Below are 16,245 nucleotides of genomic sequence, written 5' to 3' on the forward strand. Positions count from 1 at the left end.
TAGGGTGAGACTCATTTAACAACCACTTTGCTTACCAATGGAAGTTTCGGACCCAATTGTGGTCATAAGTTGAGGAGTACCTGTATAAATCAGCCTAATTTGTGCAAGAAACATCTCCCAAAAATCTTTATCACAACAGATTATTAACATTTAGCAGTGTTATAGATCTATTTCCATGCTATGCTAGAGGCTACAAGACCAACTGTATCTTCTGGCCTTCTTCCAAGCAGGAATGGCGTGCTGACTGCCATCTTACCTGACATTGCCCTGCATGGGAGTAATGGTGCCTCCAAACAGCTCCATGCCAATTATTGCAAATGCATAGAAAGCCACCTGTGAAATAAAAATTGACATCCTACTGCAGCCAACTGAGAATGATGCAACAACACAGTGTAAGTCTCATTTAGGTTAGAGTTCTCCAACCATTCAGGGTTGGCAGTCCGGAGTGGGGGGGGAGGGGGGAAAGAAGGGATGGTTTTTTGGGAGGTGAACACATGCACTCGTGTGTGTGCGCGCACACACTCATTGCTCACGCGAATGAGGCCATGAGCACCTGCGCGAATGGGGAAGCAAACACCTGCAACACTTGCATGAGTAGGGCCACGAACACCCACAACACTTGCAGCAACGCTTGTGCGAATGGGGCCACAAACACCCGGGACTCTTATGATGCTCACGTGAGTGGGGCTGTATGCACATGCACACACGAGTACACCGGCCAGCCCAGTGGCCAATAGGCTGCAGCCAGGTAGTGGACCGTGCCCCAAAGATTGAGGACCCCTGATTTAGGTGACATAGTAAATCAGAAGTGTGGATTATTGTAGAACTCTTGACTTCTCCCCATCGTTTAAGCTTACACTACTATTTGCATCATACTTCCAGGAGACTGACCCCATGATTGGATGTTCATTTAGTTATGTGAATACAGTGGTATTATTTTTTTGTTGTTCACAGCTATCAATAGACTGCACAAGAAGTTTGCTGTAAATCAGGAGAAACAGCAACTGGGAAATCCAGGGATATGCTTTATTTATGGCTTGCCATGTTACCTGGACTTATCCATAGTCAAGCTCGTATTTTCCAGGAACAAAAAAAGAACTGTTAACTTTGAATTATAAAAATAGAGAGGGAATGAAGACAGCAACTATACAAAAGACCCTTGTTTGGCAATTTTAAAAGTAGATATAGACAGTCAAGACAATTTAAATCACCTTCCTATTCATATGCTTTCTAACCCTGTAATGCTCTTCCTAATGTTATAACAGCTTCTCCTCTTATATTGTTTGGGGGCTGCAGCCAAATATCTCAATAACCTAAACTTTATCCACTGCTATTCCTATACACGCATATACACGGAGGCAGGCTGTAGTGCTTCTGCACATAATAGATGTTCCTTCAAACAATTAATTACTTCACTGGGATTCTCATTACCCTGATTTTCAGATGGGCACTAAGTACTTTCTGGCAGAAAAGCATCATAACATCTATAAGTGATTTTTTTAATGTCAATTTCTTTTATAAAAATGATCACATAAATGCTTTCAAATGTTATCTAGATGGGTCACAGCAAATCTAATGGAGTCACAGTTACTTATAATATCAAAATGCAGCATACACAAATTGTATGTGTATTCCTCTTTTTCTCATACACACATGTTATTGCTGGCCTTGCTTTAAGCAAGATAAACATTTCAGTGAGCCTGGGAAAATTGTTAGTATTTATGTCTCTGTTGTGGAAAAATCCCATGAATTATTTGCCAAACTATTTAAAAGATTTTAATTGCACTGGATTATCTTCACCCTGCAATGCATAAAACTGCCAATAGATGGAGCTTTCCTCCTTGTGATAATCACAGCAAGTCAAATTAATTATTATCTAAGTCTCTTAAAATGAAGTAGGTAGTATATTATAAGGCGTGCACACAAATGACTACAAGTCTCAAAGCAATAAAAAGTGTTTCTACAACTGGAGAAAGAGAGAGGGGGGGAGAGAGAGAAGAGGGGGGGAGAGAGAAAGTAAATAATTCTGAAAATTAAGAAAGATCCATTTTAAACTTGAAAGATAATTAGTTCTACTCTAGAATCTGTTTCTAAAGCAGGAATATCATGCAAAACCTAACCATGGCTACACCATTAGGAAAGGATAATAGTATTATACAACTAAAACTCATGAAGCAATCACTGTGGATTAGTGCAAAGGAGACCAATTGTTCTTCTGAGCAGGAAATTTTCTCCTTCCCCATAGTAAAAGAACTGAGGAGTGACTATGGTTTCTTGAGGTTTAACCTTTCATCAATCTAGCAGGAGAATGAATGGAATACATAATGCAACTATTTTTGTGAGATGGGCAATTACATGTATTTGATTATTTAATTATTTATTTATTTACATTTTTTTTTCTCTCTCTCTCTCCCTCTCTCTCTTTCTTTCTCCAGTTGTAGAAACACTTTTTATTGCTTTGATACATAAATAAAATGCTGGCTTTTGTCCAATTTGCAGACACCAACAATTAAATGTTCAGCTCACTGACTCCTTCCCTGAAGTTTCAGAATTGTCCAAACATTTATTATCTGAAAATAATTTCATAAATACCACTTTAGCAAACAATACAAATAATAACAATAACAGCAATAACAATAATGGACTGCTGTTGATAATAATGGATTGGGAGTCAATACTGACCACTTTGAAATATAACTGGTCCTGATTATAATTCAAAGGATCCATTAATAATGCAAGTATCATCAGAGGTAGGGAGATGAAGAACAAGTAGGAGAAACAAATTCAGGTACTACTATTTAAAGATGTGATTCTCAGAAAGGCCACAAGTGAACAGAAAGAAGTTAAGGATAGGAGCTATTTAACTGAAACCATTAACTCTTGACAGAATCAGAATGATTCTCTTTCTCCCTCGGTTGCAAACTGATGGAATTGTCCAATAACATTCATTACATTTACTATATAACATTCACTAGAAAACTCTGGGTTATTTCAAGGCAAGAGATGTTTTAAGGACAGTATCTAACTGTTCTTTGCTAATCTCAGAATATTAAAAGTACTTGGATGAGAGACTACAGGAAATCCCACAGCCATACCACATGACTAAGTGAAAAAAACAAAACCATTCTGGTAAACTACTACGACAAGTTCCCAAATTATATGGACCTGTCCATGTAGTCATCAGGAGATGAGCAGGAGTCCTTGACTTATGACTGTTTAATGACAGTTCCAAGTTACAGTGACCTTGGGAAATGTAACTTAAAACCTGCCTTCGAAGCTACGAAGGTTGCAACACCCCTGCAGTCATGTGATCTCAATTCAGGTCTTGTCAACTGGCTCTCGTTTATGACAGTTGCAGCAGCCTGCAGTCACGTGATTGTGACTTGCCACCTTTCCAGCAATCTTCTGACATACAAACTCAATTGGGGAGGTGGTGGATTCATTTAGCAACTGCATGAATCACTTAACGACCACAGTGATAAAAATGGCTGGCAAATCCGGTCCTGTCACACTTTATGACTGTTCTGACCTACGATGGAAATTCCAATCCCCAATTGTGATCTTAAGTTGAAGACTGCTTACATTTTAATTATTAGTAGTATTTTCTTTTCAGAAACAGAGAGCTAAAAACAGAGTGTCAGTCTGTCTGTTGGTATAGTGATTAAAGATACCAAGCTGGAAATCAGGAGACTGTGAATTATAGTTCAGACTTAGTCACAAAGCCAGCTGGGTGACTTTGGATCAGTCACAATCTCCTCAACAATAGAAAGCAATGACAAACCACTCCCCAAAATGTTGCAAACTACAGAGACTTATCCAGTACAGCTTTTGCTAGGTCTCAAGACTGATCCAAAGGCACGCGTGCAAACACACACACACATACACGCACACACATAAACACAAATACCATATGCTCTATGAATAATTTGGTACATGGAGAATTTCAAAAAAGTATCATAGCACGCACTCCATGAAAATTCTTACATGGCTCCTACCTTCTTCATAGCTGAGTGTCTTGGGGAGAGCAAATAAATAAGACTGGGAAAAGCTTCCCCATTCCCCAGACTTTTCCCCATTCCCCATTCAAAGTAATAAAAAAAAATCTTAAAAGTAAATAGCGCCCCAGAACTGGATGTTTTGAGATTGTAAGCTGTCAGGATTTCAGTTGCCCTTGAACTTCTCTGCTTCCCAAACATTTGCTAAATATCAATTAGCATTTTCCTTCTTTAATTTCTTAAAAATTCATGCAGTATTTTTCTCTTCTTTCCTGAAATACTCTTGAAATGTGTAGAAGGCTTGCAAGTGTAGCTTTGCTTCCCTGCTGACACCAAGTCCACCCTTAGTCTACACTAACTCTGCAGGACTCATTTATCCTAACTGTGCAAAGCACCATTCCTTAAAAACAACAACATTAAAGACTCCAACCAGCATGCAGAGGCCTCATGGGTATCCCAGTATCCCTCCAACTATGATATCATTTAATGCTTTGTTGAAGCGTGTTGCCTTAATAGTTTAACAGGAATACAAGAGGGAAAGGAAATGCAGCAAATATGAGAGGCATCATTCATCTGTGAAAATATCCCTGCATCTAGAAATATTCTCTTTCTCTGGGAAGTATTTTTTAGGCTCAAAGTATGCCTCCCATTTCCTTCCCCCCAAGACTGGGTATATTACACTCTTTTTAGCTGACAAATTAGTTTTCCATGAGTCAGCTGCTCTTAGTATTCCATAGATCCTGGAAGTTCACAGCTCATTCTTAGTCCATGTCTTTTTTTAATTGTATTTTTTTTTTACAACAGATTGATGCCTATAAACCTAGGAAGGTCCCATACAGATAAACTTATTATTATCTTTGTACTGGGTGCTTGACCAAGTTCAAGCATTAGAGAGAAAAAGAGACAGAAAGATAGAATGGGTGGGCAGTCACTATGAAAAAAAACTATTTGATTAATTTATTGAAACAATAGAATCGCCAAGATTCGTTTCCACAAATTGCCAATGTTTCTTGACAAAAATTATTTCTTGACAAAAATTATTTCAAAATAATGCACAAATCATTATTATTATTTTTTTGCTTTTTGTTTACTTACCACCAGAATTCCTGCAAAGGTTCTTATGTTTTTCACTAGATCCAGCAGTGTACTGGCAACTAAAGACATGAACTTGGGGAGAAGAAAGAAATCATTAGTGGGGTTTTTTTACATTCTTTCATCTTAAGAGAGAAAAGCAATATTAAAATCTACACACAAAAAATGAAATTACTGTAATGTTTGGGATGATCCTTAAAAATCTGAACACAATCAGCATATTTGCTAGACGAACCATGTCCCATAGAGACAGCAATCCCAACATTTCAGGTCTCCTAGGAAAACAAGAAAAAGACATTTGCAGGAAAAAAAACCAGAGAGGAGCCACCATCAACATTAAAAGGGGTTGTTCTTTCAACCAACCAAAACATAATTTTAGCAATGCCAGATGTTAGGGGGAAAAAAGAAAGAAACCAAAACCGAACATAAAATAAAAACCTGAATCTTAACCATTATTTTCCATTCTTGAATGATTTTGTTGTCATTATTTCAAGATTAAATACAGTAGGATGGAGTTTACACATATTTGCAGCAGTTTTACAGCTGTTGTGATCTGACAGGTCTATACAACTTTTTATTTTTCACTCCTTTTTATAAGGAGTAAAAATAAAAATGCTATGTGGTAAAAATCCCAATATTGTAATCCTTTCTCTGTAAAAAACAGAGACTTTATATTCACACCCCTTTGAAAGAGTATCTTGATACTTCTAAATGACTGAATCAGACAGAAAAAAAATCATGTTACACTATGCAAGAAATAGCTTCTCTTTTTGATTTTTTCCGCTCCAATGTTCCAACTGAACATAATCAGCTGTTACTAGAAGCACTGTTCCAGATACCAATTTCAAAGTAGCCAAACATTGCTTACTAAGGACACATACCAGCCTGGATGAGGAAACCCATATACAGCAAATGTGGACACCTCCAAAACCTTTGGGAAGAGAAGAAGTAAAAATTATAACTGACTGGGGTATGTGACCCCAATGTTGTTCAAGGGCTGGGAACAGATGGGGGGAGGCAGCAAAAGGATGCGAGGAAGAAGAGATTAAGAAGTCCATTTGTTCATCACTGGGTCAGATCCATTTACTAGAAATTAATATTATTCAAGTATAACATGGGGAAGGGAAATGAACAATAAACAAAGCTCAACAAGAAGTTTTTAATTCAAAAGGAAGACAATTCTGAATTTAAGATGAGCAGCAGCACCCCTCCACAGGATTAAATGGAAGGGGGAGTGGTAAACACAAATAAAATCCTATATTTTGCCCATCTTAACTGCCAACTTCCACTGAAATCATTCCTGGAAATATATCTATGCATGTGTGTATGCGTGCATGCATGTATCCTAGCTTAAAGTGAAATTAAAAACAAGGGCAATGCTAGGCAAAATATTAAATTAATTGTTATTCAGTTAATGAGTACTAAATACACTTAATTTCCTATCAAACATCTAATTTGAATAATATCAAATATCTCATTTGAAGAGTTGATTCACATCTACCTATCCTAACAGACACATATGTGCATACTATACACACACACACACACAAACACACACACCACTCTCTTATTTAAGAGCCATGGTGGCGCAGTAGTAGAATGCAGTATTGCAGGCTAATTCTGCTGACTGCCAACTGCCAGCAGTTCAAGTTTCACCAGCTCAAGGTTGACTCAGCCTTTCATCCTTCCAAAATGGGTAAAATGAGGATCCAGATTGTTGGGCGCCATATGCTGACTCTGTAAACCGCTTAGAGAGGGCTGTAAAGAACTGTGAAGCAGTATATAAGTCTAAGCGCTATTGCTATTTGCACATGCAAACCAGACAGGGATAGCCAAAGGGCCAAATGTGGCCCGGGGGCCGTAAAATGTCCAGGTTTGCTCTGGAAGGATGAGTCCTCTCCCCATCCCTCCAACAAGTCATGAACTGTGGCAACACAGTATTGCAGGCTAATTCTGCCAACTGCCAGCAGTTCAATCCTGACCAGAACGAGCTTGACTCAGCCTTCCATCCTTTCCAAGGTTGGTAAAATGATGACCCAGATTGTTGGGGGCAATATGCTGACTCCATAAACCGCTTAGAGAGGGCTGTAAAGCACTATGAAGCGGTATATAAGTCTAAGTGCTATTGTCACTAAGTGCTATTGGCACACATACAAAGAATGACACACACCCACTTAGAAAAAAGGAAATCAGGGCCTCACAAAGCGATAAGAGGTTTTCATAAAGCACTTTCAAAGGAATATCTTTATGAGCTTTCTTCAAAACAAAGCACGTCTTGAAAACTCTTCTGGAAGAACTATTATGTAAAAGCAGAATGGAAATAATTCCATGACGCTTACCATCAGGACCAAAGTCAGAAGTCCATCAAATACGTTGCTTGGATAGGATAAATATCTTTTTAATCCCAAGGCCATTAATTTCAGCAACATTTCCAGAAGGTAGTACAAAATAAAGAAACAGTTTGTAACCTTGGGGGGAAAAAGAGTTAAAGTGAAAATTTAAATCAGAGCTTTTGGAGAGTAACAAGAACAGGGTCTCACGGAATAGATGGTCTTACCCCTAAAAAAAAGTCATCTCGCAGAGCAGGTGGCTTATCTGCATCTATTACCATGACTCCCTGGGAAAGAAAAGGCTCGCAGGTTATCAGAGGCAAAACAATTACAGTTCATTATAAGTGATGCATCTAGAACATATAAAATAGCCATGAAAAACCAACAGTCCATGAAAAACATTAGTCAACCTACTGCCTACACTACTTGTTAGGCATAAAGATATTAGATCTGCATGCCAATCAAATCTCCAGAAGGTTTTCTAAGCTAATCTGACCAGTCATATATGAACTAATCACTGAACTGCATTTTGTTTGATCGTCTAAGTCAAATAGTCTAAGAAACACAATGCCTTACAGAAATAAAATATCCCCCAGGCCAATAGCATTCAGAACCAGGTTACCCCTGGTTCCTACTTATATACAGCTGCAAAACACGAATATCAGCAAAGCCATTGGATAAAATATCTGACCAAGACTAGAAAGAGCTGGGTTCAAATTCTAATTTGTCACGAAACATCTTAAGATATAGCAGGGCAGTTGCATAGCCTCAGCCTAATCTATCTCACACAGTTTGTGAAAATAAAATAAAGACATAGGTCCAGCCATCATCTTTTTGCAAGAAAAGACACATATAATCATTGTATTAATTATAATTCTTTTTTAAGCTATCTGATATAGCTTCAGATCAATGTTTCAATCTTCTGTTTGTGGTGTAAACCATAGCAGGAGGCTGGAATTTTAACCTAGGACTCCTGTATCCTTCAGTGGACAGATGAAGCTAACTTACATAAAATGATTAAGACATTTCTTAATACTTTAAATACTTTTATTAAGTATTTTTCTTACATACAATAAGGAAAGAACTTTCCTCACAAAGAGAAGACGCTACTTCAAATGGCACCATGTACTTACGCATACACAGAAAATATTTGCTAGTGCTACAAGGTTTCCTAAATACCCAAAGTAGTGATGTCCAAAAATAAACTGAACTCGCTGTAAGAATGGTGACTGATAATCTGGTTGGGAAGGACGCTGAAAAAAAGCAGAATGAGAAAGTCTTATCAGGAATTATTTTTACAGGATGCCTTGAAGAAAATGTGGCTTTGGGATATTGTCTGAAAAAGGGCATACCATTTCGTCAGTTTGATGCATATGCCTGAGCAATGCCTGCCATTGAAAGTAGTCCTCAACTTACGACCACAATTAAGCCCAAAATTTATGTTGCTAAGTGAGACATTTGTTAAGTGAGTTTTGCCCCATTTTACAACCTTTCTTGCCACTGTTGTTCAGTGAATCCCTGCAGTTGTCAAGTTAGTAACACAGCTGTTAAGTGAATCTGGCTTCCCCATTGACTTTGCTTGTCAGAAGGCTGCAAAAGGTGATCACATGACCCCGGAATATGGCAACCGTCTTAAATATGAGTCAGTTGCCAAATATTTTAATTTTGATCACATGGCCATGGAGCAACATCTGTGAGTTGAAAAATGGTCATAAATCACTTTTTTTCACCGCTGTTGTAACTTTGAACGGTCACTAAATGAACTTTTATAAGTTGAAGACTACCTGTATATATGATTCTCCTTAAGTTTATACTCTCTTTAAAAGCTGGGTGGGGGAAAGGATATCGTGACAGAGTGGCAGGAAAAAAAATTATACCTGCATCTTTGCATATTTAAATACACAATTTATCAATGGTTCATTAATAAAAACGCTTCTAACCCCAAAATGGATATGGCTCAATTATCAACAATGAATACTTATCAATATCTGAAAAATTTAGAGTATATGGGGTACGTAGGTGGGCTCTGGCATAGTAGACAGTATTCCACTGTTGTAGATATTTTTACACAAATTACCGCAAATATTACATTCCTCATAATAATCTTAAATTTAGACAGAACATTACTAATCAGTAGTCTCATTCAAGAGTACAGAAACACTGTACTAATAGGATACATAACTTCCAACCTCTAGAAAGCTTCTAAAAGTTACTACTCAATTATAATATTTAATTTACAAAAGGGGGGGAAATGTTAGTCTTAACAATGTCTATTTCTCTGATTCATAGCCAGCTTATTTTTGGTTCCACAAACTATTGAAGCCAAGAGTGGCCTTTGGCTTGCATTTCCCTATTCTGATGTTATGTTCATCCATCCATCCTTGCCATTAACATATATAGCCCCTCATCACTCCCTGAAAGCAAAGTTTCAGAAATGTCCTTGAAACATGTATTTGTTTCTTATTACTTTCCATTGTGCAGAATTTCAAAGTGGTTTTACAATAGTGCTACAGGAAAAAAGAAATGATAGATAAAAGCAGCAGCTAGGAAAAGCCAATAGAAAAAAACATTCAAGGCAAACATACTTAAATATGTTTTAAGCATATTTAAAAGCATCGCAGCTACAGGACAGTTACTGCTGTAAAATCTGTCCCATTTCTCAATATTGCCAAGAATTGTTTTTCAATTTCATTACATATCTAGATAGATTCAAGTATTTATAGCTCACAAGTTTATACGAACCGCATCAGCAACAGCTAGTCTCATACCTCTTTAACTTTATGCTTGTCGAGTTCATCAAAAAGTGTCTGAAACTGAGTAGCTGACAGCTCTCCTGGAGGGCAAAATTTAAGCTTCTGCACATGTAACAGAAACAGGTATGTATCATGCAGATGTCATAGGTCAGTAAAAACAGTATCTTTAAAACAAACTAAAGTAACACACGCTTAACTACAAATGGTGTCCTACCCTAATGATTGCTTCTTTGCAGTAGGAATCCATTTTTACTTTCTGGAGGACTTGAAGAAGAGCTTCAGATTGGACACACAAGCTAGGAAACCAAAAGCAAAATATATGGGAAAGTGGACACTCAAACTAGGAAAGCAAAAGCCACATAAACCTTCTGCTATTCAGCCATCGCACAGGCACACCTTATGCGTAATTACGCACATTTACTTATTTCCCATCAGGCCTTTAAGATGTCTTTCACTTACATATTTTTATTGATCGAAGTCTCTTTCAAAGAACAAAGAACTTCAAAGGCAGCACGGATACCCAAGCGTCTCCGGAAAAGCGATGATTGAATCGATTTCTAAAAAAATGTATGAAAAGAAAGCCCATCCAAAATAACAGCAGAAAGATACAGTCATCTAGATCAGGGGTGTCAAACTGCCAGCCCGCGGGCCACTTGCATCATATGAGGCCGCGCCCACCCCAGCTCCAGCAATGCAAAAAAAAGTCGCGATACGTCGTGACATGTCACGTGATCCGGCAAGTTTGACACCTGTGATCTAGACCAATGAATATTTATGTAGGCCATTACTGTGAAAGATAAAGTTACAGAATGTTTTGAAGTAGCAATTACTGAAACCCAAAGATATGAATCTTGGTTTTGCCAGAAGTACAAAATCAGGATGGCCAGAAAGGAAATGAATATTATCCATATTCATATGGATATATTTCTCAAATTTCTCAATTATCAATTCAAAGGAATAATGGGTACGAATCTCAGAAAAAGAAGCCACTTTCTGAAATACTAAGGAGCTAAAGGTAGATTATCATGGGTGGTTCTAATCCCCCTTTTTGTGGTACCCAAAGCCTAACACTCAACAACTAATGTCCAAATCATAGAGGCTAATGAAAAGCAAAGGACCGACATGTAAGCTCTGTGACAGATTAAAACATGGAATAATGTTTAACCCTGCCTATTCAAAGCAAAAATTTCAGTCCATCTAATGGAAATGTTATGAGTATAGCATGGGCCCAGCGGTTAATGAAAGATTAACTTGGTCCCATTAGCCAAAGTTTATCCAATATTTAAAAACAACAACTGGAAGTTGAAGAAAACATTACATTGCATACAGACAGGAAACCCATCAGTCTCATTTCATATAAACAGGAAATATTTTTGATAATTGTAATACAAAGGGACAATATGTATGACATAGTTAAGATAAACCTTGCAGAGGAAACTCTTTTTGTGCATGTTTATATAAGTTTTCACTGAATGTGATTCTGTTGGAATATATGTTAGAACAGGGATCCTCAACCTATGGTCCGCAGCCCAGGACTGGCTGCAGGCTCATGGCCAGTGGGCCACAGAAACGGCTGGCTGGTGTGCGCATACATGGGCGCGCATTCCCCCCACTCACGCTAGCATCCGCGGCCCCGTTTGTGCATGCATGCGGTCACGGCGAAGGTTGTTGAGAGTGTGGTTGCATGGCAGTTCCCGCGGCACCTGGAGGAAGCAGATTATCTAGACCCATACCAGTCGGGCTTCAGGCCGGGACACAGCACGGAAACGGCATTGGTCACGTTGGTGAATGATCTCTGGAGGGCCCGGGACAGGGGTTATTCCTCTGTCCTTGTGCTTTTGGACCTCTCAGCNCAGGGCCAGCAGTTCCCTCCTGGAATACAGCTCCAAATCATGGCGGGAGGTCCAACAGCAGAGTCGGGAAAGGGAAAAGTCCTCGTGGTGGTGGTCAAGGGGTTTGATGGGTTAGAAGAAGACGATGTCGTAAGTCTTTGCACCCCCCATGAGAAAGAAAAAGGGAGGGGGGGAGGGAATTACAGTCAAAGTCGTCCGGAATATGGCAACCGTCTTAAATATGAGTCAGTTGCCAAATATTTTAATTTTGATCACATGGCCATGGAGCAACATCTGTGAGTTGAAAAATGGTCATAAATCACTTTTTTTCACCGCCGTTGTAACTTTGAACGGTCACTAAATGAACTGTTATAAGTTGAAGACTACCTGTATATATGATTCTCCTTAAATTTATACTCTCTTTAAAAGCTGGGTGGGGGAAAGGATATCATGACAGAGTGGCAGGAAAAAAATTATACCTGTATCTTTGCATATTTAAATACACAACTTATCAATGGTTCATTAATAAAAAGGCTTCTAACCCCAAAATGGATATGGCTCAATTATCAACAATGAATACTTATCAATATCTGAAAAATTTAGAGTATATGGGGTACGTAGTTGGGCTCTGGCATAGTAGACAGTATTCCACTGTTGTAGATATTTTTACACAAATTACCGCAAATATTACATTCCTCATAATAATCTTAAATTTAGACAGAACATTATCAAACAGTAGTCTCATTCAAGAGTACAGAAACACTGTACTAATAGGATACATAACTTCCAACCTCTAGAAAGCTTCTAAAAGTTACTACTCAATTATAATATTTAATTTACAAAAGGGGGAAAAATGTTAGTCTTAATAATGTCTATTTCTCTGATTCATAGCCAGCTTACTTTTGGTACCACAAACTATTGAAGCCAAGAGTGGCCTTTGGCTTGCACTTCCCTATTCTGATGTTATGTTCATCCATCCATCCTTGCCATTAACATATATAGCCCCTCATCACTCCCTGAAAGCAAAGTTTCAGAAATGTCCTTGAAACATGTATTTGTTTCTTATTACTTTCCATTGTGCAGAATTTCAAAGTGGTTTTACAATAGTGCTACAGGAAAAAAGAAATGGTAGATAAAAGCAGCAGCTAGGAAAAGCCAATAGAAAAAAACATTCAAGGCAAACATACTTAAATATGTTTTAAGCATATTTAAAAGCATCGCAGCTACAGGACAGTTACTGCTGTAAAATCTGTCCCGTTTCTCAATATTGCCAAGAATTGTTTTTCAATTTCATTACATATCTAGATAGATTCAAGTATTTATAGCTCACAAGTTTATACAAACCGCATCAGCAACAGCTAGTCTCTTACCTCTTTAACTTTATGCTTGTCGAGTTCCTCAAAAAGTGTCTGAAACTGAGTAGCTGACAGCTCTCCTGGAGGGCAAGATTTAAGCTTCTGCACATGTAACAGAAACAGGTATGTATCAAGCAGATGTCATAGGTCAGTAAAAACAGTATCTTTAAAACAAACTAAAGTAACACACGCTTAACTACAAATGGTGTCCTACCCTAATGATTGCTTCTTTGCAGTAGGAATCCATTTTTACTTTCTGGAGGACTTGAAGAAGAGCTTCAGATTGGACACACAAGCTAGGAAACCAAAAGCAAAATATATGGGAAAGTGGACACTCAAACTAGGAAAGCAAAAGCCACATAAACCTTCTGCTATTCAGCCTCCACACAGGCACACCTTATGCATAATTACGCACATTTACTAATTTTCCATCAGGCCTTTAAGATGTCTTTCACTTACATATTTTTATTGATCGAAGTCTCTTTCAAAGAACAAAGAACTTCAAAGGCAGCACGGATCCCCAAGCGTCTCCGGAAAAGCGATGATTGAACCGATTTCTAAAAAAAATGTATGAAAAGGAAGCCCATCCAAAATAACAGCAGAAAGATACAGACATCTAGATCAGGGGTGTCAAACTGCCAGCCCGCGGGTCGCTTGCATCATATGAGGCCGCGCCCACCCCAGCTCCAGCAATGCAAAAAAAAGTCGCGATATGTCGTGACATGTCACGTGATCCGGCAAGTTTGACACCTGTGATCTAGACCAATGGATATTTATGTAGGCCATTACTGTGAAAGATAAAGTTACAGAATGTTTTGAAGTAGCAATTACTGAAACCCAAAGATATGAATCTTGGTTTTGCCAGAAGTACAAAATCAGGATGGCCAGAAAGGAAATGAATATTATCCATATTCATATGGATATATTTCTCAAATTTCTCAATTATCAATTCAAAGGAATAATGGGTACGAATCTCAGAAAAAGAAGCCACTTTCTGAAATACTAAGGAGCTAAAGGTAGATTATCATGGGTGGTTCTAATCCCCCTTTTTGTGGTACCCAAAGCCTAACACTCAACAACTAATGTCCAAATCATAGAGGCTAATGAAAAGCAAAGGACGGACATGTAAGCTCTGTGACAGATTAAAACATGGAATAATGTTTAACCCTGCCTATTCAAAACAAAAATTTCAGTCCATCTAATGGAAATGTTATGAGTATAGCATGGGCCCAGCAGTTAATGAAAGATTAACTTGGTCCCATTAGCCAAAGTTTATCCAATATTTAAAAACAACAACTGGAAGTTGAAGAAAACATTACATTGCATACAGACAGGAAACCCATCAGTCTTATTTCATATAAACAGGAAATATTTTTGATAATTGTAATACAAAGGGACAATATGTATGACATAGTTAAGATAAACCTTGCAGAGGAAACTCTTTTTGTGCATGTTTATATAGGTTTTCACTGAATATGATTCTGTTGGAATATATGTTAGAAAAGGGGTCCTCAACCTATGGTCCGCAGCCCAGGACTGGGCTGCAGGCTCATGGCCAGCGGGCCGCAGAAACGGCTGGCCGGTGTGCGCACGCATGGGCGCGCATTCCCCCCCACTCGCGCTAGCATCCGCGGCCCCGTTTCTGTATGCATGCGGTCATGAACGGGGACACTAGTGTGGGGCAGATGTCCGCAGCCCATTGCCGCTAGCCCAAGTGGTTTGCGTGGCCGTTCACACGAGCGAAAAGGCTGCTAGCCGCCATGGGGGGGGGTGCAGTTGTTCACGCATGCGCACGATGCCAGCACATGCTGCATGCACGAACAAGGCTGCTAGTGCCGCTCCAGTGTGTGTGGCCCATGCGTGCGCATGCACCAATTTTGAAGCTGCTCTCCTTCCCTCCGGTCCACCAGCCCGGAAAGGTTGGAGACCTCTGTGTTAGAATGTATTTTGTATTGCAACAACTACAGAATTATTCAGCCAGTAGATGGCAGTGTTTAGTTTGCCTCTATCCTTGTAATCTAGGGTTCCTTTTGTTCTGAGGAGAGTTTCCTGCAATAGTTGAAACCATTAAGCAGCAAGGCCAGTGGTGGGATTCAGCCAGTTCTCACCACTTCGGCAGAACCGGTAGCTAATTTTTTGTTGCCCACGCCCAGAATGGACTTCCGGAAGTAGCATCCACACAGAGAACCGGTTGTTCATATATTTGAATCCCACCACTGAGCAAGGCCCATGGTGACTGAACACTGTACATTTTATTTAATCTGTATGGCTATATAACCACCCTCTGCTACCAATTTGTATATAATAAAACAGAATTTCTAACAAATTCATATGTTCAGCTGAAGTGTTGCCAGCTAACAAAATATCAATATTATGCTGAATTCTATATAAACTCAGATCATTACACTTTTTATCAATTTTTTACTACATGTTTCTGCAATGAATATTATGTTAATTCTTGTTTCTATAACATGAGAAGAAGATTAGAAATAGAGGCTATCTAAAAACAGAGACTTTTCTAGAAATCAAGTGGGAGAAACTTCACCTCATTGGGGAAATCATGTCATATGAAAAGAACTCTGGAAAAGACACATGTTGGGACATCTGAAAAATCTAATCTAGTCTATATCTTTCCAGGACTGCAATTAAAATATCAGAATTATGGAATGAGCAAATATCTTGCTGAAAAATGCTCCTTCACCATTTTAGTTTTCCAAACTTTTAAGGCTATGATTCCCTTCACACAAGAAGAATGTCACAATCATCATCACAATGAGACAGCCACTAGTCTGTGGCCGGCAGTCAAGTTCATAGATCATGGTCACAATGTTGACGGCAGCATCTTCCTCCATAGAAGTATAAATTTAAGAATATGATGCTGTAAGGTC

General features: G+C 38.6%; 1 protein-coding gene across 1 annotated transcript in view; it reads right to left on the minus strand.

Moving 5' to 3' along the window:
* The window catches only part of TPCN2 (two pore segment channel 2), a 47,787-nt gene that overhangs the window by 7,224 nt on the left and 24,318 nt on the right, over positions 1–16,245 (minus strand). The window contains exons 11-20 of the mRNA XM_029285643.1: positions 13,817–13,914; positions 13,572–13,653; positions 13,373–13,459; positions 8,551–8,670; positions 7,645–7,704; positions 7,427–7,555; positions 5,969–6,018; positions 5,263–5,362; positions 5,091–5,162; positions 257–333 (exon numbers count right to left, since the gene is read on the minus strand). Coding sequence (XP_029141476.1) covers positions 257–333; positions 5,091–5,162; positions 5,263–5,362; positions 5,969–6,018; positions 7,427–7,555; positions 7,645–7,704; positions 8,551–8,670; positions 13,373–13,459; positions 13,572–13,653; positions 13,817–13,914 — 875 coding nt within the window. The remainder of the gene's footprint in view (positions 1–256; positions 334–5,090; positions 5,163–5,262; positions 5,363–5,968; positions 6,019–7,426; positions 7,556–7,644; positions 7,705–8,550; positions 8,671–13,372; positions 13,460–13,571; positions 13,654–13,816; positions 13,915–16,245) is intronic.

The sequence above is a fragment of the Protobothrops mucrosquamatus genome, unplaced genomic scaffold (assembly GCF_001527695.2).
Source record: "Protobothrops mucrosquamatus isolate PMUCROS unplaced genomic scaffold, P.Mucros_1.0 scaffold1989, whole genome shotgun sequence".
NCBI lineage: Eukaryota > Metazoa > Chordata > Lepidosauria > Squamata > Viperidae > Protobothrops > Protobothrops mucrosquamatus.